Source organism: Mastigoproctus giganteus, chromosome 5 (genome assembly GCF_048544385.1).
Source record: "Mastigoproctus giganteus isolate SK-2022 chromosome 5, ASM4854438v1, whole genome shotgun sequence".
NCBI lineage: Eukaryota > Metazoa > Arthropoda > Arachnida > Uropygi > Thelyphonidae > Mastigoproctus > Mastigoproctus giganteus.
The window spans coordinates 222,118,155-222,141,191 of NC_143579.1; the positions used below are offsets into that span (position 1 = coordinate 222,118,155).

Consider the following 23,037-nt stretch of genomic DNA (forward strand, 5'->3'; position numbering starts at 1 on the left):
GCCAAGCAAGAGACACACCCTTTTATTTCTTAGGTAAGACGTTTCCTAGCCATTTCTATGGAAAAATTGCCATACATACTGTACTTAGAAAAGTCGATTGGTGTAGTTATGAAGTGTTTGGATAGTCTGATGTTAGGTTGTGTTGTTTGTATTGAGTGATCAATCTCTTAACCCGGTATGGTACAGGGTATGAGTCTCACTAGTCACAAACCCTACCTCGTGGATGCGGGCGAGTATTGTCGCCATTCTAAGTGTTGGAATCTAGATATGATTATACCACCCTATTTGCCACAACAGAAGGGACAGCAGAAAACGTCTTCAGTACATTGCAATGAGTGATGACACAATAGACAAATTCAACACTGGTTCAGGTGAGATCACAGATCAAGTAAAATTATAGTTCATGTAGAGTCATGTGACAACGAAATGTACTTATGAAATCTGTGGATTAGACAAGAAAAATTACGAAATCAGAGCCCATGACTGCTTTTTGAAAATTGTGTGTTCGGTGCGCAGAATGTGCAGAAATTAGGCGCTAACTCGGCATTCTGATGAGCTTTTATGAGAGTTTGAAGAGTAGGGTAGATGCCCTCGAGGGAATAAAAATGGGATGCCCTTCAAGCTCAGCTGCCCAACTCAACACGAGCTCACTCTTGTGTATCAGGCAACACAGAGGCAATATCCAATGCAGAATGCGCTGCGTCCACAAGAGATGGTTATTGTTAATGACTTCATTGTCAGGGAAACGGGAAATATGTTGCTCAAGAAGAATAGGTGGAAGAGGACCAAGATATGTCTGCTAGAGACAAAAGTAGATGACATTGTAGAGCAGATATCATCTTTTGAGGGCACAAAAGGTGACATCATTGTACACATTATTATTATTATTATTATTATTATTATTATTATTATTATTATTAGCTATAGGTGCAAGGAAGCCTGAGGCTTATGTTGCACCAGCCAAAATAAAAAAAAATCCCAAGTTATCCTGAGAGAGAGAGAGAGAGAGAGAGAGAGAGAGTCAAAAATAAAATGGAATCACCAAGAAAGAGAAGAATGATGATATCCAGCTCAGGACCCTGGGTGTGCCAAGCTCATACTCACCAGATGTGAGCCCCTAGGGTTAATTTTGGCACTAATCACATTCAAAGTTGTGAGGACCTATTAAAAAGTACATAGCAATGTTGAGAAAAAGTCGCGAGTTAGGATTGCATTTGAAATTGTCTGAAATTCTGCCCCAACACGGTAGGAGGCAGTACATGTTAATAGTCTTGTCAATCAAGTCTGCCCTAAAGAGAATGTGCAAGGCTCGTGGGTCGAATTTTTCTCGGCACGGTCTCTACTTATTAATAGGAGAGACTGTTTTTACAGGGATGGGACACACTTAAATAGAAAGGGTTCAAGAATTTTCGCTGAAGCCATTGAGGCAGTGATAAGTGAGTCGGAATACTGCTAGCTTAGGAGGATACACAGAATAATGGATTAACTAGAGCTGCAAGCAGAGGTGAAGGTGAATCTTGCACTGTTTCTTTTGGAATACACAGCAGCCTATTAAGCAAAGGTTTTGGAGATTTCAGGCTCTGCTGTGGTTCATCATAGAACAAATAAGTACATGGGCTCTGTAAGAGTAAGAACCTTCACGGCTACAAGCCAAGGGTTTACATAAAAGAAATCACACAACATAATAAACACAAAAAAAAAAAAGAAAAAAGAAAAAGAAGCATTATGACTCCTGAAAGGTTTCAAGACGGATGATGGATTCAAGGCAGTGATGAATAGGTCTCCGGGAGCAGGTTCTATTGTCCTCTGACGTGGTCCTGGGAAGTAAATCGACCGAGTACTTTCTGCCTATATTCCTTGCCGACTGCGAATTTATAGAGGTCGCCGTCCAAGGAGTTTATGTCTTGCAGCACTTTCACGGGTAGGAACTGATCAGTTAGCTTTAACCGGTTTAGCATTAGCATTAGCATTAGCAGAGGCATATGATGCAAGAAAGCAAGCTTATTCAGCATCAGCCAAAAAAAAAAAAAAAAAAAAAAAACTACTCCCATTTCACCCCTCCGTTCGTTCGAAATACCTGTCCAGTTGAGCTTTAAATTTGTTTAGGCTATCAACTTCAACAACAAGTGATGGAAGTCGGTTCCACCAACCAACCACCCGCTGGCCAAAGGCAAATTTCCGCACATCTATCCGACATCCGTCCTTCCTCAATTTGAATTTATGCCCTCTGAGGTGATTATTCTGAGAAAGATGAAGAATCCCATTGGCATTGAGCATGCTCAAACCATTCAAAGCCTTATACACCTCTATCAGATCACCTCGCCGGTGCCTAGTCTCCAAACTCTGTAATTTGCAAATCTTAAGCCTTTCTTCGTAAGAGCAACCCTTTGTTCCATTTACTAATCTTGTTGCCCTTCTCTGTACCCGTTCCAGCAGCTCTACATCCTTCTTGAAATGAGGCCTCCAGACCTGTATACAGTACTCAAGATGTGGCCTTACCATTGCCTTATACAAGGGAATAATCACCTCCTTATCCCTGCTAGAAAAATTCCTGTATATCATTGACAAGACACCATGAGCTACTCTTGCAGCTCGTCTGCACTGCTCAGAGAATTTCATATCTGCCTGCACAATTACCCCCAGGTCCTTTTCATTCTCCACCACTGTCAGTGTAGTACCGCATAGTAGATACGTTGCTCTGGGGTTACTGTTTCCCATATGCAGCACTTTACATTTGTCGATGTTAAACCTCATTTGCCACCTCTCAGCCCATCTGTTCAACCTTTCCAGATCCTGTTGCAGCAGCATAGCGTCAGTATTGTCCTTAACGACCCTGCCAACCTTTGTATCATCTGCAAACTTGGACATTAAACTTGATATCCCATCATCAATATCATTCATAAACACCGAAAACAACAACGGACCAAACACTGAACCTTGAGGAACTCCACTAATAACATTAGTCCACGTTGAGCAGTGTCCATTGATTACCACTCTCTGTCTTCTGCCACTCAACCATCCCCTTATCCATAGCAGCAATTTGCCTCCAATGCCACACTGCTCCAATTTGTGCAGCAGTCTTCCATGTGCAACAGTATCAAAAGCCTTTCTAAGATCCAAATATATAATATCAAAGTTATTCCCTGCATCCAGTTCTTTTGTGACTACATCATAGTATCCAATCAAATTGGTCAGGCAAGACCTGCCCTTAACAAAACCATGCTGCGTCTGAGCTATAACTGAATTCTTGTCTAGATGATCCTGCAGTGCTTCTTTAACCAGTGCCTCCATTAATTTACCTGGAACAGAAGTTAAACTAACAGGTCTATAATTACTTGTGTCAGCCTTTGATCCCCCTTTGTGAATTGGGGTTACATTTGCACATCTCCAGTCTATGGGTACCTCCCCTGAGTCCAAAGAAGCTCTCATAATTATGGCTAGGGGTTTGCATACTTCCTTTGCTGCCTCCTTTAATATAACTGGATAGATCCCATCCACCCCAGGTGCCTTTTTTATGTTTATCCTCAACAATCTCTCCTCCACTTTCCTCTCAGTTATTACAAAATCATCCAGCTCACTGCCAATGTTTACTTTACCTACATCATTCTCCTTCCTGAATAACTCCTCATGCGTGAATGTAGATGCAAAATACTCGTTTAGATTGTTAGCCACCTGAGCAGGATCCTCAACTGTTGAACCATCAACATCCAGTGGACCAATCTGATTCATCCCTTTGCTTTTCGAGTTCAAGTATGTAAAGAACTCTTTTCTGTTTTTCTTTTCATCCTTTGCCAAGGATTTTTCATAGTCTGCCTTTGCCTGCCTAATCTCCTTTGTGACTTGGTTACAGACCAACTTATATCTATCATAGGCTTCCATGTCACCCATTAATTTGTATGTATCCCATGCATTTTTCTTCTCTGCCACATGTCTCATTAGTTCATCTGACAACCATTTAGGCCTAAACCTTGAACAATATTTCTTAGTTGGTATGTAAAGCCTGGTAGCCTCCAAGATTAGTTCCTTGAATGCTTCCCATTTTGAGTTTGCTGTTGGTAACATCATCAGTTGGTCCCACTGTATAGAATTTAAATACTGTCTCAGACCATCATAGTCGCCTTTACGAAAACAAAAACCCTTCCCTTTACCTCTGATGGTAGTTACCTCCTTGAGTAAATCCCACTTCAACACACTGTGATCACTGCCACCTAGTGGTTCATTTATCTGCAGGTTCTTAATGCATGAAGAATCACTACTGATAATCAGATCAAGAGTATTGCTCCCTCTTGTTGCCTCACGAACATGCTGATGTAGAAAACAATCATCCAATAAATCCACAAAAGCCTTGCTAGTGTGCGAGTGACCAACCCACTAATTCCAGTCAATATCTGGGAAATTAAAGTCCCCCATTATAAGACTCTCTGATTTACTGGCCCACTCTGTTTCCCTGTACAATATCTTATTATACTCATCAGAGTCATTAGGCCTATAGCACACTCCTACTCTCAATTTTGATTTCCCTATGCTTATGTCACACCAAACTGACTCGACACTGCCCTGTCCATCGATGTCGACTGGCTTCACTTCCTTGGACTTTATGTGTTTCTTAATTAATAGCATAACCCCTCCTCCCCTCCTGTCCTGTCTATCCTTTCTATACACATTGTTTTCCCCAAATTCCAGTTCCGCATTACTTATATCTGTGTGACACCACGTCTCTGATATCCCAACAATATCTGCCTTTGATGTTTTGAGCAATACCTCAAATTCATCAAATTTATTTACCAAACTCCTAGCAGGTATACATGCACCTGTTTCTATTCTTAGCTACTCTAACACAACGCAGGTATACATGCACCTGTTTCTATTCTTAGCTACTCTAACACAACCCATGTGTTTACTTGTACCGCAATGACTACCAGCAGTCTCTGAAATATCCTGCATCTTGTTTTTCAGACTTCTGCTCATTTCAATAGAAGCAGTGCAAGAATCACTTCCACCTCTGCCACTGGCTACTGTTAATCTATTAGTCCTTGTATCCCCCCCAAATAGCAGTTTTCCGACCCACCTAACACTGCCTCGACAGCATCAGCAAAAATTCTTGCACCCTTTCTATTTAAGTGTATCCCATCCCTGTAGAAGCAATCTCTCCTGTTAACAAGTACAGTCCAGGCTGAAAAAAATTCTACCCCTTGAGCCTTGCACAATCCCTCCAGGGCCGAATTGATCGACAAGGCTCTCACAATGTGGAATGGCCTGTAGGTAGATGTGAGACTACTGTAGATGTGAGTACAGTCAGACGTTGGATAAAACACTTTAAGAGTGGAGAAAGTGACATTCGAATTTAAAATTCAAATTATATTATTAGAGTCACTCAGAATTTCTTCTATATGCCCATTTATGTAATGTGTCTCTAAACTGTATGTTCTCTGGTCGATTTTCCTGTTTTGCTGTACGAAACGTTTCTCCTCCCAATTTCTGGGAGGGAACCTTGTTATCTACGCCTGAGACCGATTAACTCAGCCACGGAGTGAAAAAAGCCCATTAAAGTTCTTCGCGTCATTGACGGGATTCGAACCCGGGCCTTTTTTAGCCAGTGTTGGGAGGACGGTGACTGCGCAGGTACCACTGTGCTACTCGCGCATATATGGGAAAGTGACCGTGTGTTTAGGGTTTAACGGTTTCCCCACCTCCGCATTGGAGAGTGACATTCAAAAATTCAAATTATTATATTAGGGCATCCCATAATTTCTTACATATACCCCTATATGTATTATGTCTGTAAATTGCGTGTGTTCTCTAGTCGATTTTTCTGTTTTGCTGAACGAAAAACACCAGTTTCTGGGGGAGGGGGGACCTTGCTATCTACGCATGAGACCGACTAACTCAGTGACGGAGTGAAAAAAGCCCACTAAAGTTCCTCACGTCACCCACGAGATTCGAACCCGGGCCTTTTCCACCCAGTGTGAGCAGGACTGTGATGATACCACTGTGCTACCGCGCAAACGGGAAAGTGACATTGTTGGCAAGCCCCGAAGCAGCCGGCCAGTATCTTCAGTGACAACAGACAACAGGAGCCGAATTGACGCTATGTTGATTAAAGTGGACCGCCGCATCACAACACGCGAATTATGTGATGCAGTAGGTATAGGGAAACCTGCTGTGATAAAGGAAGTAGGTTACAACAAGGTTTGCGCCCGGTGGGTCCCGAAAATGCTGACACATGAGCACATAGCAGCCCGTAAAATCATCTCTATGGATCTTCTCCAGTGCTACGAGAGTGAAGGAGAGGTTTTCTTTCACGCATAGTCACAAGTGACGAAACCTTCGTCCACCGTTATGGCTCTGAAACGAAGAGACAGTCAATGGAGTAACGCCATAAAAATTTACCGCTCAAAAAGAAGTTCAAAAAACAGCCTTCTATCTGTAAAGTCATGGCTACAGTGTTTTGTGACAGAGATAGGGACTTGCATGTGGGCTTCTTGGAAAGTGGTACCATAATCAATTCGGATCAATATGTGGAAACGTTGAAAGCCCGCATCCGTAGAGTTCAAGCGGACAAAAACCTTCATGAGTTTCTTCTCATGATAACGTACGACCTCACACCAGTCTGCGCATGAAGGAGACCATTGCAAAACTGGGGTACACTGTTCTTCTTCGTCCCTCTGATAGTCTGGATCTTACACCTTCCGACTATCGCCTCTTCGACTCACTGAAGAATGCACTCCTTGGAACCCATTTTGCGGACGACGGCCAGCTCAAGCACAGTATTGGCGAAGCCCTTGGGAGCAGGAATAAGGAATTTTACAGGATTGGAACACAGTATCTGAATCAAAGATGGCGGAAGTGCATAGAAAATAATGGAGAGTTTGTGGGAAAATAACAGTGTATTTATTAATGATTGAGGATTAATTGTGTGTAAAAGGCATAGTTGTAGGAATTAAATTTTCTGAGAAAAAAAATAGGAGTCATTACTTTCATTAGCATTAGCATTTAGCATTAGCAGAGGCATATGATGCAAGAATTCATCAAATTTATCAAATTCATCAAATTCATTTGATGAATTTGATGAATTTGATGAATCGTATACATCCTTCGTATACAGCTCTACATCCTTCTTGAAATGAGGCCTCCAGACCTGTATACAGTACTCAAGATGTGGCCTTACCATTGCCTTATACAAGGGAATAATCACCTCCTTATCCCTGCTAGAAAAATTCCTGTATATCATTGACAAGACACCATGAGCTACTCTTGCAGCTCGTCTGCACTGCTCAGAGAACTTCATATCTGCCTGCACAATTACCCCCAGGTCCTTTTCATTCTCCACCACTGTCAGTGTAGTACCGCAGAGTTGATACGTTGCTCTGGGGTTACTGTTTCCCATATGCAGCACTTTACATTTGTCGATGTTAAACCTCATTTGCCACCTCTCAGCCCATCTGTTCAACCTTTCCAGATCCTGTTGCAGCAGCATAGCGTCAGTATTGTCCTTAACGACCCTGCCAACCTTTGTATCATCTGCAAACTTGGACATTTTAAACTTGATATCCCATCATCAATATCATTCATAAACACCGAAAACAACAACGGACCCAACACTGAACCTTGAGGAACTCCACTAATAATATTAGTCCACGTTGAGCAGTGTCCATTGATTACCACTCTCTGTCTTCTGCCACTCAACCATCCCCTTATCCATAGCAGCAATTTGCCTCCAATGCCACACTGCTCCAATTTGTGCAGCAGTCTTCCATGTGCAACAGTATCAAAAGCCTTTCTAAGATCCAAATATATAATATCAAAGTTATTCCCTGCATCCAGTTCTTTTGTGACTACATCATAGTATCCAATCAAATTGGTCAGGCAAGACCTGCCCTTAACAAAACCATGCTGCGTCTGAGCTATAACTGAATTCTTGTCTAGATGATCCTGCAGTGCTTCTTTAACCAGTGCCTCCATTAATTTACCTGGAACAGAAGTTAAACTAACAGGTCTATAATTACTTGTGTCAGCCTTTGATCCTCCTTTGTGAATTGGGGTTACATTTGCACATCTCCAGTCTATGGGTACCTCCCCTGAGTCCAAAGAAGCTCTCATAATTATGGCTAGGGGTTTGCATACTTCCTTTGCTGCCTCCTTTAATATAACTGGATAGATCCCATCCACCCCAGGTGCCTTTTTTATGTTTATCCTCAACAATCTCTCCTCCACTTTCCTCTCAGTTATTACAAAATCATCCAGCTCACTGCCAATGTTTACTTTACCTACATCATTCTCCTTCCTGAATAACTCCTCATGCGTGAATGTAGATGCAAAATACTCGTTTAGATTGTTAGCCACCTGAGCAGGATCCTCAACTGTTGAATCATCAATATCCAGCGGACCAACCTGATTCATCCCTCTCCTTTTCGAGTTCAAGTATGTAAAGAACTCTTTTCTGTTCCTCTTTGCATCCCTTGCCAAGGATTTTTCATAGTCTGCCTTTGCCTGCCTAATCTCCTTTGTGACTTGGTTACAGACCAACTTATATCTATCATAGGCTTCCATGTCACCCATTAATTTGTATGTATCCCATGCATTTTTCTTCTCTGCCACATGTCTCATTAGTTCATCTGACAACCATTTAGGCCTAAACCTTGAACAATATTTCTTAGTTGGTATGTAAAGCCTGGTAGCCTCCAAGATTAGTTCCTTGAATGCTTCCCATTTTGAGTTTGCTGTTGGTAAACAGCAAACTCAAAATGGGAAGGACTTTCGTGCCGCTTTGTAACATGGTTTGATTTAAAATGCAATTTTGTTTCTTTGAACCATTACTAACAAACTGTTTTGTGTAGAGGTCGCTGAACGTAATGTAGTGCTAAATTATGAATGTCCTAATTCAGGTGTTCGAAGTGGGTAGTGATTGTAGTTTGCCCTGCTTATCTTTCTTATGTGTGCTCTTAGTTGGAGCGTGGCCTCGTTATGTAGGGAAAGGTTAGTGCTTGATTCACTCTCTAATTATGGATAACGGTGCGGTTTTGAAAAGTGTTTCAGGTTCGTTTAAAAACATTCGTAGTACACGTGACTTAAATGTTTAATAAAAATGTGGTTATAACAACTTTAAAAATGGGTTAGAAGAAAATGCCCGTGATGTAATTAGTGTACATCTGTTAAAAATGTTCCTGATTACCTAATAAGAACTATGTCTCGTTCTCACGCGCCTTTTCGCTTCATTGATGATTACTTCATTGATGACAGTAATGTCAATCATAGTCAACCCCCATATGTTCCACCCGATCCTTGGCTATCCGAAATTTCAAACTTACGTTTACAAGAGTGTGGATATTCTTCTGATATTCGTGTGGAGAACTCAGCAGGAACTGGACGAGAAGACTTACCCGACGTTTGTTTTCAAAGTAAGAAGCCCATAGGAAGTTCGGCAAAAATTAAACCACCAATCGATGGTGAAGCCGATTCTGCATTTATCTGTAATGGCAATGCATTGAAATGCGTTCAATCTGCTCCCAAGGCTTTCACTATAGGAAGTGTTTCTCACGACTCTTGGCCCCTTGCATATGATGATCATAAGCCTGTTAATAATTGTTCCGATAGTAAAGTTCGTATAACTTGTGAAAACTGCTTTCACATTGGATCGAACTGTTTACTAAAGAGTGGCGAAAGCAAAACAAAGAAGGGGGATCGTATGGAACTTAAAAATGAATATATACAGGATACAGATCAGAGTACTGTCAGAGTATGTAATCCATTAGGTACTGTAGATAGAGTAACTATCGGCAGCTCAAGTTCTTGCGGTAGTGAAGACTCCAGACAACCAGTAAAAGTGAAGGAAAAGTTAAAGTCCGTGTGGAATAATGTAAAATATGGTAAGTGTATTTATATATATATAATTTTTTCTGTTCAGTTATTGAAGAGTTCCTCTTGTTGTATTAAAATGTTATAGTAAAATTGTGTTAACCAAAGAACGATAACATTTGAATTACTTATTATAAAACTTGCATAATGATCGCTGAAATCTGTAACATTATCTTACATAAATTAGTAATATAAACTTAATTACAACTAACAGTTCATTTAAAAATGCTTTATTAATTTCAAATATATATGGCGTTACTAGAAAAATGAAGTTAGCTTTAGTGACCAGAACCATTCCAATATGCTGCCAGTCATGTAACCAGTGATTTTAGTTTATGGAAGGGAGAGAAAATAACATACCAAAAAAAAAAAAAAAAGAGGGAAAAAAAAAGTCTAGAACGTTTATTTTTCTCCTATCCAAATTCAAATGGATAAATGCTATCTGTACTAAAATTACATCTTATTATGCTTTTATCAAAGGTTTTTCCAATCCTTGTCAAGATACAGACCACGAAAAAAAAAATAATCCAAATTATTATTTTAATGGCATCCAAACTTGTTTGGTAGTGTGTTAATATGTGTATTATTCACAGGCTGATTTGCAAGTTATGCAGGCCAAAAAGAACAGGAATAATTTGTGCAACAAACCCATGAATGAGAAAAAGCCCTCTGTCTGATATCAGCTAACTACTACATTGATTGACATGAATCAAACTGTGACCTCTCCAAATGAGTAGCAGACAGTGATGTGTTGTGCCATCTAAGCTGCCACGGAGGATAAATATAGGGGTTATTCTGTATCCACAACAACCTTAAACTACTCATAACTGCTAGATATTAAATTACAGGGTGGGTTTCTTAGAAACCATTGGTATTTAGGCAATTAGATTTCTTAAGCCGTAATATAAGATAAGTTTTTAATATTTGTATTGTGCAGTGTTGGTCTAAATTTGTTTTTTCTTCCCATGTAAAACATTTTATATTCATGCCTTGTCAGATGTTTGATTAAAATTAATTGCAAACTATTGTAGACATTGAAAAGGGGCAAAAGTTGATGATGCTGTAGAGCAGATTTCATCTTTTAATGGCACAAAAAGTGATATTGTACACGTTGGCACTGATGACATTAAGAATAGGAGATCTGTGGACTCACTTAACACACTCGCAACTTTTCTCAACATTGACCTGTACTAATAATAATAATAAGTACAGGTCAATGTTGAAAAAAAGTCATGAGCTAGGGTTAAATTTGAAATTGTCTGCAATTCTGATCAGACACAATAGGAGGGAGTATATGATGAGAGCCTTGTCAATCAGTTCAGCTCTGCAGCGATTGTGCAGAGCTCATGGGGTAGAATTTTTCTCAGTATAGTTTGTGCCAGTTAACAGGAGAGATGGCTTCTACAGGGATGGGATACACTTAAATAGAAAGGGTGCAAGAATATTGAGGCATGCTTCTTGATTAGACTGGGGTTCAAGCCCATCACCACCAAATACGGAGGATACGGAAAGGTCAGGGAATGATCACCGCATACCAGAGCAATATGGCCTTAGTTGCTAATGCTCCTAAAAAACCAAATAACAAACAAACAAACATAACAGCAAGAATATTGGTTGATGCTATCGAGGAAATGTTAAGTGAGTCAGAAAACTGCTAGCTTGGAGGAGGGATATACAGACTAATATGTTAACAATAGCCACGGGCAGAGGTAAAAGTGATTCTTGCACTGCTTCTTTTGGAACGAGCAGCAGCAGCCTGGAAAGCAAGGTGCCAGGGATTTGAAGGACTGCTGGGTGTCATCATGGAATAAGTAAATACATGGGCTGTGTTAGGGTAACTAAGAGTAAGAACAGGTGCATGTATACTTGCATGTACACCAATGCTAAGAGTATAGTAAATAAATTTGATGAATTTGAAGTTCTGGCCAAGACATCAAAGGCAGATGTTGTTGGAGTATCACAGACATCGTGTTGCGCAGATATAAGGAATGCAGAAGTGCAATATGGTGGAAACAGTGGATACAGAAAGGACAGACAGGATAGTAAGGGAGGAGAGATTATGTTGTTAGTTAAGAAACATAAAATCTAAGTCTGTGCATCCAGTTAACATGGGTGGACAACGCAATGTTGAGTCAGTTTGGTGTGACATAAGCACTGGGAAAGCAAAAATGAGAGTAGGAGTATATTATATGCCTAATGCCTCTGATGAGTACAGTGAACAGCTGTACAGAGAAATAGTGGGCCAGTTAATCAAAATCTATTATAATGGGAGATTTTAACTTTACACATATTGACTGGAACTTGTGGATTGGTCACTTGCACGCTGGCAAGGCTTTTGTGGATTTATTGGATGACTATTTTCTACAGCAGCATGTTTGAGAGGCAACCAGACGTAGTAATGCTCGTTATCTGATTATCAGCTTTGATTATTCATGTATTAAGAATTTCAACACAAAGGAACCATTAGGTAGCAGTGATCACAGTGTACTGATGTGGGATTTACTTAAAGATGTAACTACCATCAAAGGTAAAGGGAAGGGTTTTTGCTTTTGTAAAGGTGACTGTAGTGGTCTCAGACAGTTTTTAAATTGTATACAATGGGACCAACTGAGGATGTTACCAACAACAAATTCTAAATGAGAAGCATTCAAGGAAGTAATCTTGGAAGCTACTAGACTTTTTGTCCCAACTAAGAAAAGCTGTTCAAGGTTTAGGCTTAAACGGATGTTAAAAGAACTAATGAGACTTGTAGGAGAGAAGAAAAATGCCATGAATACATATAAATTAGCCTTTGGTAGATATAAGCTAGTCTGTAATTCAGCCACAAAGGAGGTTAGGCAAGCAAAGACAGATTACAAGAAATCTTTGGCAAAGGATGCAAAGAAAAACAAAGATTTCTTTACTCATGTAAAGACGTCTTTCTAGAAGGATGGGGATGAATCAGATTGGTCCACTTCCTATCGATGGTTTGACTGTTGATGATCCTGCTCGGGTAACTGACAAACTGAATGACTATTTTGCATCTACATTCACACGTGAGGAATTCTCTAGGGATGTGGAGGCTGGAAGTTTATCAAACTCTAATAGGGAGCTAAATGATTTTGTAATAGAGAGGAAAGTAGAAGAGAAATTGTTGAAATTAAACACGGCACCTTGGGTGGTTGGGCTGTATCCAGTTATATTAAGGGAGGCAGCAAAGGAAGTAAGCAATCCCTTAAATATAATTATGAAAGCATCCTTAGATTCAGGGGAAGGTCCCCCCCACACAGAACAGAGAGGTGTGAATTATCCATAATTCACAAAGGGAGATCAAAGGGTGACACCAGTAATTACAGACCTGTTAGTTTAATATCTGTTATAGGGAAAATAATGGAGTCACTGGTTAAAGAAGTAATGGAAGATCATCTAGACAGGACTGCAGTTATAGTTCAGATGGAGCATGGGTTTCTTATGGGGAAATCTTGTCCGACCAATTTGGTTGGATACTACGATGTGGTAACGAAGGAACTGGATGCAAAAAAAATAATATTTATATAATATATGTGTATTTTTTGGAAAGCTTTTGATACTGTTGCACATAAAAGACTGCTGTACAAATTGGAGCAGTGTGCATTAAGGGCAAGTTGCTGCTATGGATAAAGGGATAGCCCATTACATTATTCCACAAAGAGCAAATGGGTTGCTCTTTGTGGACTGTTATTTTTAGTGGAATACCCCAGGGATCATTGTGTTGGGCCACCCATTGTTGTTTTCTGTATTTATCATTGATGTTGAAGGTATGTCGGGCTTATTGTTCAAGTTTGCAGATGATACGTAGGTTGGTAATATTCTTAATGACTGTAACGACAGTATGCTACTATAACAGGATGTATAAAAGTTAGGCAGATGGGCTAAGAATTGGCAACTGAAGTTTAACATTGCAAATGCAAAGTACTGCATATGGGTAGCAGTAACCACAGAGTAACGTACCAACTGTGTGGTATTACACTCAGGATACTGGAGAATGAAAAAGACCTGTGGGTAATTGTGTAGTCAGTTATGAAATTCTCTGAGAAGTGCAGACCAGCTGCCAGAAAAGCTCATGGGGTTTTTTCAAATGATATACAGAAATTTTGCTAGCAAGGATAAGGTGGTGATTATCCCTTTGTATAAGGCAATGGTCAGGCCACACCTTGAGTACTGCATGCAGGTCTGGAAGCCTCATTTTAGGAGGGATGTACAGCTGCTGTAATCAGTACAGAGAAGTGCAGTAAGATTGGTGAGCGGAACAAAGGGGTGCTCTTATCAAGCAAGACTTCAGTTTAGCAATTGCAGCATCTGGAGATTAGGCACCTGAGAGATGATCTGATTGAGGCGTTTAAGGCTTTGAATGGTTTGACCAAGCTCAATGCTGATAGGACACACTTGATTACACAGATTACACACTTGAGGGGGTTTAAATTCAAATTGAACAAAGATGGTATCATAGATATGCAAAAATTTGCCTTTAGCCAATGAGTGGTTGATTGCTGGAACAAACTTTCTCTGTCATTGTGGAAGTTTAAAATTTAAATAAATTCAAGGAAGAACTACACAAAGTTTTGAAGTGAATGGATTGTGAAATGTTTTTTTTTTTTTTTTTTGCTGATGCTGTATAAGCTTGCTTTCTTGGATCATATGACACTTCTAATTCTAATGCTAAAAGTATCATCAGTATTCTGTTATAGTAGAGTTATCCTTGGTTGGAAAAGCTGTCATATATAGTAAAGAATAACATCTCTACAATTAGTATTCCTGCAGTTAAATCAGTTTCAGCTTTTGTTATATACAAGCGGATATCAAAAAATTCATACCTTGACCTAGATAAAGCATCAATAGGAAGATGCCATTTTTAATATAAGTTATCTACATATTCAATGTGAAAAACATGTGAAACATGTTTACATAAACATGTGAAATTTCATTCCCACAGTTGTCGTACACCAGAACTGGAGCCCGGAATCTGTGGAAGGACACTGTGGTTGACAAATTGGAGTATTGAGCAGTGATCAAGTTCTGAATTTGCAGGGCAATAAAGCCCACTAAATTGACAAAAAAATTAAAGCTGTTTATGGGCAGAATTGTTCATCCTATGACACTGTAAAAAAGTGGAAACAGAAGTTCCAGTGCAATTGTACAAGTGTGTTTGACAAGCCAAGAGAAGGAAGACCATCAACATCCACAGAAAGTGAGATTGTTGCAAAGGTTGAGCAGCTGGTGCTGAGTGACAGGTGTGTGACAATTCATTTCATTGCAAATTCAGTGGAATTAGTTATGGGTCTGACCACAGCATTTTACATGACCATGCACATGTCTAAGGTCTCTGCACGATGGGTTCCAATATTGCTGACGCCTTTGCAAAAGCAAGGTTGAATGCAATGTTCTTGCCAACTGTTGGATTTGTGTTATGTGGATGTTGAGAACTATTTTGATCAGTTAGTGATGAATGTTGGGTGTATCGGTATGATCTGGTGACTAAAGACATGTTGATTTGTCTCAGAAAATCATCAATGAAGTGGAAACATGGTTGCAGGCAAAAAGTGCAGACTTCTATGATCAAGGCATTAAACAACTGATCAATAGATGGGGAGAAATGTGTTACTGTAAATGGAGAGTACATAGAAAAGGATTAAAGTACGTGAAGTTTCTAGGGCTATTATTTCTAGGTAAGGGTACGAACTTTTTGATATCCCCTCGTAGTATGAAAAAAAAAAAACCAATTATCTAATGTATTCTGCTTTCATTACACAGTGCATTTTCAAAATGGTGCTGAGAATTCATAATTTGTTTTAGGATTTTTTTTTTTGCTATATAAAATATGTATTATTAATTAATCAAAATTGTTAAAAGCAGTGAAGGAGTAACTGTGTACAGTACATATTTTCAAAAGAAATGAGAGTGCTGTCAATAGTTTGCATGTAGAATTACATCCTTTTACTCTTGTTAATGTCCAATATAGGGCTTTGTTTTCAGCTTCTGGTTTTCTGCATCACTATTCCAAGAATTATATTTAGAAAATTGGAATTTTTTTTTTTTTTTGATAGCAAGTACTGAAATTACTAAAGACATTGTTTGTTCATTTGTTCATATTAACAAATACAGTGTTGGAATTAAGAATAAAATTTTTGAGTTCCCCGTTTTGAAATTTTTTTTTTTTTTTTTTTTGTTTCCACAAAAAAAATTGATTGGTCAAGAAAATACAATAGCACGTACAATTTGCCAACAAGAATACCGGACAATCCTAACTATACAGCCAACATGCTTGATCTTTTTCTCACAAACAACCCTTCTAAGTACACGGTCGAAGTGAGTGGTCCTTTAGGTACCTCAGATCACAACTTGGTGATTGTCTCTTCTCCAGTGGAGCCTTTATCTCATGGCTATTCCCAACCTCGTATTGTTTGGCATTACAACAATGCAAAATGGGATGACCTGCGAGATTTCTTTTCCTTGGTCGGACTACTGTTTCAAAACCTCTAATGGCAACATTTGCTGTGATCATGTCAGTAAAATTATTCTTGTACGAATGGAATCCTTTATTCCACACTCCAATTTAAAATCTCGTCCTTTATCTAAACCTTGGTTTTCCAATAAATGTGCTAAGCTGTTCAAGAGAAGAACATTGCATATTGTAATTTGCTTGTTTCCAATTCTGCAGTTTCATTTTCTGCCTACACCAAAGCTCGCAACAATTGTAAAGCAGTCATTAATCAGTCCAAACTAGATTTTGAACAAGCTCAGAGTAGAAAACTTGCTTCTTGCCCTAATGGTAGCCGAGCATTCTGGTCTCTTGCCAAAGCTATTTGGCAAGAGAACAAAAAGTAACAACAGAACCATCTCTTCAAAACCAGATGGTTCTGTTGTTACTTCAGCCAAGGATAAACCTGACCTGCTAGCAACCCATTTTCCTTCCAACTGTATTAATGATCTTGGTAAAACACCTCCCACCATTCCCAACACGCTCCATTCAATGCCTCCTGTGGTCTTCCGTGAAAAGGATGTCAGAAGGATTTTGACCAATCTCGATGCTAAGAAAGCTCCAGCTCCTGATGGTATTTCTCCACTTGTTCTCAAAACCTGTGCTCCTGAACTTACTCCTATTCTTTGCCACCTTTTTTCACTTTCTTATTCCATAGGTGTTTTTCCTTCTGCTTGGAAATTTGCTCATATCCAGCCAGTTCCTAAAAAGGGTGACAAGTCCCTCCCATCCAATTCTCGTCCCATTGCAATTACGTCTACACTTTCTAAAGTAATGGAGAAATCAATTAACCACCAACTCTTAACCTACCTAGAAACCTTCTGATCAATGATCGCCAGTATGGATTCCATCAGTGTCGATATACTGGTGATATTCTGGCTTATGTTACCCATTTTTTTTTTTTTTTTTGGCTGGTGCAGCATAAGCCATAGGCTTTCTTGCACCATACGGCCGTTACTAATACTAATACTAATACTAATTTATGGACAAATTCAATAGAAACATTTAGTGAAACACAAGCAGTTGCTCTTGACATCTCAAAGACTTTCGATCGTGTTTGGCACAAAGGTCTTCTAAACAAGCTTCCATCTTATGGTTTGCCAACTGTTTTTTGTAATTGGTTATCCAGTTTTCTCTCTGATCGCTAACTGAGGATGATGATAGATGGCTTTCTGTCTTCTAACTTCTCCACTAATGCTGGTGTCCCCCAAAGTTCAGTTATTTCCCACACTCTTTTCCTCTTGTATATTAATGACCTTCTTCCATTGATTGGAAATCCTATTCATAGTTTTGCCGTTGATAGCACATTGCATTCCACTTTTCATTTTGAAAAACCTTGCCCTGCTCTATCAGCTTTAACTTCTCAAATATCTGCTACCAATTCCTTAAATGCCGATCTCCAGGTAATCTTCCAGTGGGGCAAAGACAACTTAGTTGATTTCAATCCTTCTAAAACTCAGTCTTGTCTTATATCTCGCAAAAAGGATTCTTCTGTTCCTATGCTTATCTTTGGTGGCACTCCGATTTCTAGGCAAAATGATATATCTCTTTTGGGGATTACCCTGACTTCTAATCTCTCTTGGTACAAACACGTTAAAAATATTGCTTCCTCTGCATCTAAAAAACTTGGTTTTCTCTTTTGCTCTCGGCGTTACTTTTCTTTCAAACAGCTGTTCACTCTGTACAAATTGCAGACCTGCCCTACCATGGAATATTGTTCCCACATCTGGGGAGGTGCCCCCAAAACCTCTCTCAGGCTTCTAGATTCCATTCAGAAGAGGGCAGTTAGGTTAATTAATGACTCTTCTCTAACAGAGTCACTCCACTCTCTGTCTCATAGATGTACTGTTTCTGCTGCATACCTTTTCTACAGATACTTCCATGGGCACTGTTCTTCTGAATTGGCTTCTATAATCCTCGCCCTCTCTTTCAAAACAGTCCAAACACGTGCCTCCACCAGTCAACATCCATTTACTGTTCAACTTCAAACTCACAGAACCAAGTTTTCATCTTCCTTGTTTATTCATTCAACTGTCGTTTTCTGGACAACCTTCCTTCCTATGTATATCCTGAAAATTACAGTCTACAGAATTTCAAGTCTAATATCAACAAATATCTCCTTTCATCTTAACCTCCAGCCCAAGCACAGTACTAAGTGCTATAGGTTCTAATACCTCTCGTGTTTGGGGTTTTCCTAAAAAAAACAAAAAAAAAAAACCCACAATACTCTGGATTTGAATTTAGTGTATTTGCTAGATGATTAAATCTATGTTCCCCCCCCCCCCCCCTGCATGTGTGTGATCCAAGAAAGACTAAAGATACCATCAACATTTGCAGTAATATCAAAAAATATTACACTTCATTTTTATCTTTTTGCTTTCAGAAGTGTCTATAATTTTAAGGCAAATGTTTCTGAAAGTACTTACACATTTGAAGACATGCCTAAAAGGTGCATAGCCACATCGGTAAATTTTGCAACAGATGCCATTTTTTCATTTGTTTCATTGTGTAGATTATATTAGCATTAGTAGTGGCATATGATGCAAGAAAGCAAGCTTATACAGCATCATCCAAAAAAAAACTTCCCATTTTACCTATCCATACCCTACAAAAGTTTGTCTAGTTCTTCCTTGAATTTGTTTAAACTATGAACTTCCACAACTACAGATGGAACTTTATTCCAGCAATCAACCACTTGCTGGCTAAAGACAAATTTCCGCATATCTATCCTGCAACTTTTTTTCCTGAATTTGAATTTATTGGAACCACAGCCTCCACTTCCCTAGAGAATTCCTCATGTGTGAATATAGGTACAAAATACTCATTCAGTTTGTCAATTGAATGAGTATTTTGTAGCAGGATAATCAACAGTCAAACCATTGATATGAAGTGGATCAATCTGCTTCATCCCTTTCCTTCTAGAGTTTACATAAATAAAGAAGTCTTTGCAACCTTTATTAGAGATTTCTTGTAATCTGCCTTTGCTTGTCTAACCTCCTTTATGACTTAATTACAGATTAGCTTATGTCTACCATAGGCTTCCATGTTGCCTGATAATTTATATGCATCCCATGCATTTTTCTTCTCTGCCACAAGTCTCATTAGTTCATCTGACATCCACTTAGGCTTAAACCTTGAATAGTATTTCTTAGTTGGTATGAAAAGCCTAATAACTTCCAAGGTTAATTCCTTAAATGCTTCCCATTTAGAATTTTCTGTTGGTAACACTATCAATTGATTACATTGTATAGAATTTAAAAATTGTCTGTGACCACTGTACTCACCTTTACGAAAGCAAAAACCCTTTCCTTTACCCCTGATGGTAGTTACATCTTTAAGTAAATCCCACATCAATACACTTTGATCACTACCACCTAGTGGTTCCTTTATCTGCTAATTCTTAGTGCATGAATAATCACTGCTGATAATCAGATCAAGAGTATTACTCCCTCTAGTTGCCTCTCAAACATTAGCACGTTGGAGAATCAAGAGAGGCTTATATGCTAACTACTGCCAGTTGTATGCACTTCTGTATTCATCCCATGCAAAAGTGGACCATAAAATGTTGCTGTGGGTGAAGGAAATTAGTTTTTATTTAATAATCTGTTCTCAAGTGGACTGAATATTCTGAAAAGTTCTGATGAGCCTAAACTTGAACTGCCTTACCTGCTTTCGAGGATAACAAGACAGCATTTGTCGCATTAATGCAATGTCTTCTATGTACTCTCCTCCAGTTATTACAAAAATTTGAATTCTGACTTTTGGGGGGTTTATGTTATGAGAACTAGCGAACCCCACTCTGTGGTACAGCTAATTGTTGTGTGACTCTGGAGGCGATAAGAATTTCACATGCCATCAGGAATGTTTGGCATTCTAGCAAGCTTTGAAGCACTACTAAAACAGAATATTTATCTTTGTAGATTGGTTTAAAATGTTATGTTAAGTGACACACACTTATTTATAAGGATATTTTCTGGTAAAGATCCCTTCGTAACTACTGTGTTGCACTGCAACCTCAAGGTAAACAGAAATATTAATACTATCTACATCAAGATGACTATGTATACCTTAATATGCACAAGAATGAAATTGTACACTTAATGGGAGTTGAATATAATTGATGATTACATTGCTGCTATGTCTTTTTTTTTTTTTTTTTGTTTGCTTTCTTTTTTTCAGAAATTATTATTACCAACATAAATATAAAAACAAAGGTAGTGCACTATTTTCCATGTGGAAAAAGTAGTTGATTTTGTACTGGTTTCAAGCATGCGGTACTCTGTGTCTAGTACAAAAGCTTGCTGAACCCACTGTTACAGGCTACATTTCTGGATCATTGGTGTGATTCTATCATCATGCCAAAAGTTGCAGTTCAATTCCAATGTTTGTCATTAATTGAAATTTGATACATTGCAGAATTACTTTGAAAAATATTCCATTAAACTTATTTTAAAGTGTTGTAAACTTATTTTAAAGTGTTGTATAATTGTAACATGTTAAATAACATTATATCCATGAAAGATTGTTAAGACAAGCTACTTACAAATAACAGCTCTGCACATCTTCACTCTCCCAAATCAGAAATGAAATAAGAAAGTGCAAATGAAAGAAAGTGGTGACAAGTGCAAAGCCTAATTTAGTTATGACATTAAGATCAGCAACATTAAGCAAGATTTAAGATTGAAGATTTGAGAATGTCACCTTACAACAAATGACATGACTGTTTAAGAGTATATATTATTAGATTGTAACAGATTGCTTTAACTACAATCATAGATTTAAATTACATAAAAATTAACCATAAAACCTTGTTGACAGGCAAGGAATTATATAATATAATTTAGCCTGTATCATTATGGTTAATTAGATGAATGATATTCAGGACATAGTAAAAGAAAAGATGCCCCCACACCACCAAGACGACTTCTTCCATGCAATTATTCAGAGGATGTATGCTTTTCTGGGGGAACCTATTCAAGAAAATAAATTTGAACAACCACACATTTTAGCATCTCATGTTGTGAAAATATTGTAATATCATCGCAGGATTCTTAAGACCTGCATTGATGATTTGTTCTTGTTTATTACAAATAAATAACAATATACTTTTCCTTTAGCTGTGCTGCTGTTTGTAATGTAATATTCAGTTAATTCATTTTTATTTAGTCTTTTAAAGAATTTAATTTCTAAGTGTGAATTTTTCCATTAACATAGCACCATCTCTAATAAAATTGCAGTACAAATGTTCTTTTCAGTTTTATGGATCTTTGGTTCATTATTCGTTTTATTATTATTATTAGTAGTTTTTTTTTTTTTTTTTTTATGTATAACCCAAACACAAGAGGTATTATAACCTATAGTACTTAGTACCGTGCTTGGGTTGGACGTTGAGAAGACGGAAAGAAGATATTTGTTGATATTGGACTTGAACTTCTGTAGACTGTAATTTTTCAGGAAATACGTATGAAGGAAGGATGGTCCAGAAAACGGCAGTTGAATGAATAAATGAGAAAGATGAAAAGTTGGTTCTGTGAGTTTGAAGTTGGACAGTAGATGGATGTTGGCTGGTGGCTGCACGTGTTCGGACTGTTTTGAAAGAGAGGGCAGGAATTATAGAAGTCAATTCAGAAGAACAGTGTCCATGGAAATATCTGTAGAAGAGGCATGCATCAGAAACAGTACGTTTATGAGACAGCGAGTGGAGAGACTCTGTTAGAGATGAATCATTAATTAACCTAACTGTCTTCTTCTGAATGGAATCAAGAAGCCTGAGAGAGGTTTTGGGGGCACCACCCCAGATGTGGGAACAATATTCCATGGTAGGGCAGATTTGCGATTTATACACAGTGAGCAGCTGTTTGGAAGAAAAGTAATGCCAAGAGCAAAAGAGAAAACCAAGTTTTTTTAGATGCAGAGGAAACAATATTTGTAATGTGCTTGTGCCAAGAGAGATTAGAAGTCAGGGTAATCCCCAAAAGAGATATCATTTTGCCTAGAAATCGGAGTGTCACCAAAGATAAGCATAGGAGCAGAAGAATCCTTTTTGCGAGATATAAGACAAGACTGAGTTTTAGAAGGGTTGAAATCAACTAAGTTGTCTTTGCCCCACTGGAGAATTACCTGAAGATCGGCATTTAAGGAATTGGCAGCAGATTTTCGAAAACTTGAAGCTGATTGAGCAGGACAAGGTTTCTCAAAATGGAAAGTTGAATGCAATGTGCTATCACCGGCAAAACTATGGATAGGATTTCCAGTCAATGGAAGAAGGTCATTGATATACAAGAGGAAAAGAGTGGGGGAAAGAACTGAACCTTGGGGGACACCGGCATTAGTGGAGAAGTTAGAAGACAGAGAGCCATCTACCATCACCCTCAGTGAGCGATCAGAGAGAAAACTGGATAACCAATTACTAAAAACAGTTGGCAAACCATAAGATGGAAGCTTGTTTAGAAGACATTTATGCCAAACACGATCAAAAGCCTTTGAGATGTGAAGAGCAACTACTTGTGTTTCACCGAACCTTTCCATTGAATTAATCCATAAATGGGTAACATAAGCCAGAATATCACCAGTGGATCGACACTGACGGAATCCATACTGGTGATGGTTGATAAGACGGAAGATTACTAGGTATTTTAAGAGTTGGCGGTTAATTTATTTCTCTATTACTTTAGAAAGAGTAGAAG

At 38.6% G+C, this 23,037-nt stretch overlaps 1 protein-coding gene across 2 annotated transcripts in view; it reads left to right on the forward strand.

Moving 5' to 3' along the window:
* Positions 1-8,913: 8,913 nt before the first annotated feature.
* LOC150086131 (cysteine protease ATG4C-like) overlaps positions 8,914-23,037 on the forward strand; it is a 111,977-nt gene continuing 97,853 nt past the window's right edge. For both annotated transcript variants that reach the window (XM_090373735.1, XM_090373736.1), the window contains exon 1: positions 8,914-9,866. In XM_090373735.1, the coding sequence (XP_090229861.1) occupies positions 9,185-9,866 (682 nt within the window). In that variant the 5' untranslated portion in view covers positions 8,914-9,184. The remainder of the gene's footprint in view (positions 9,867-23,037) is intronic.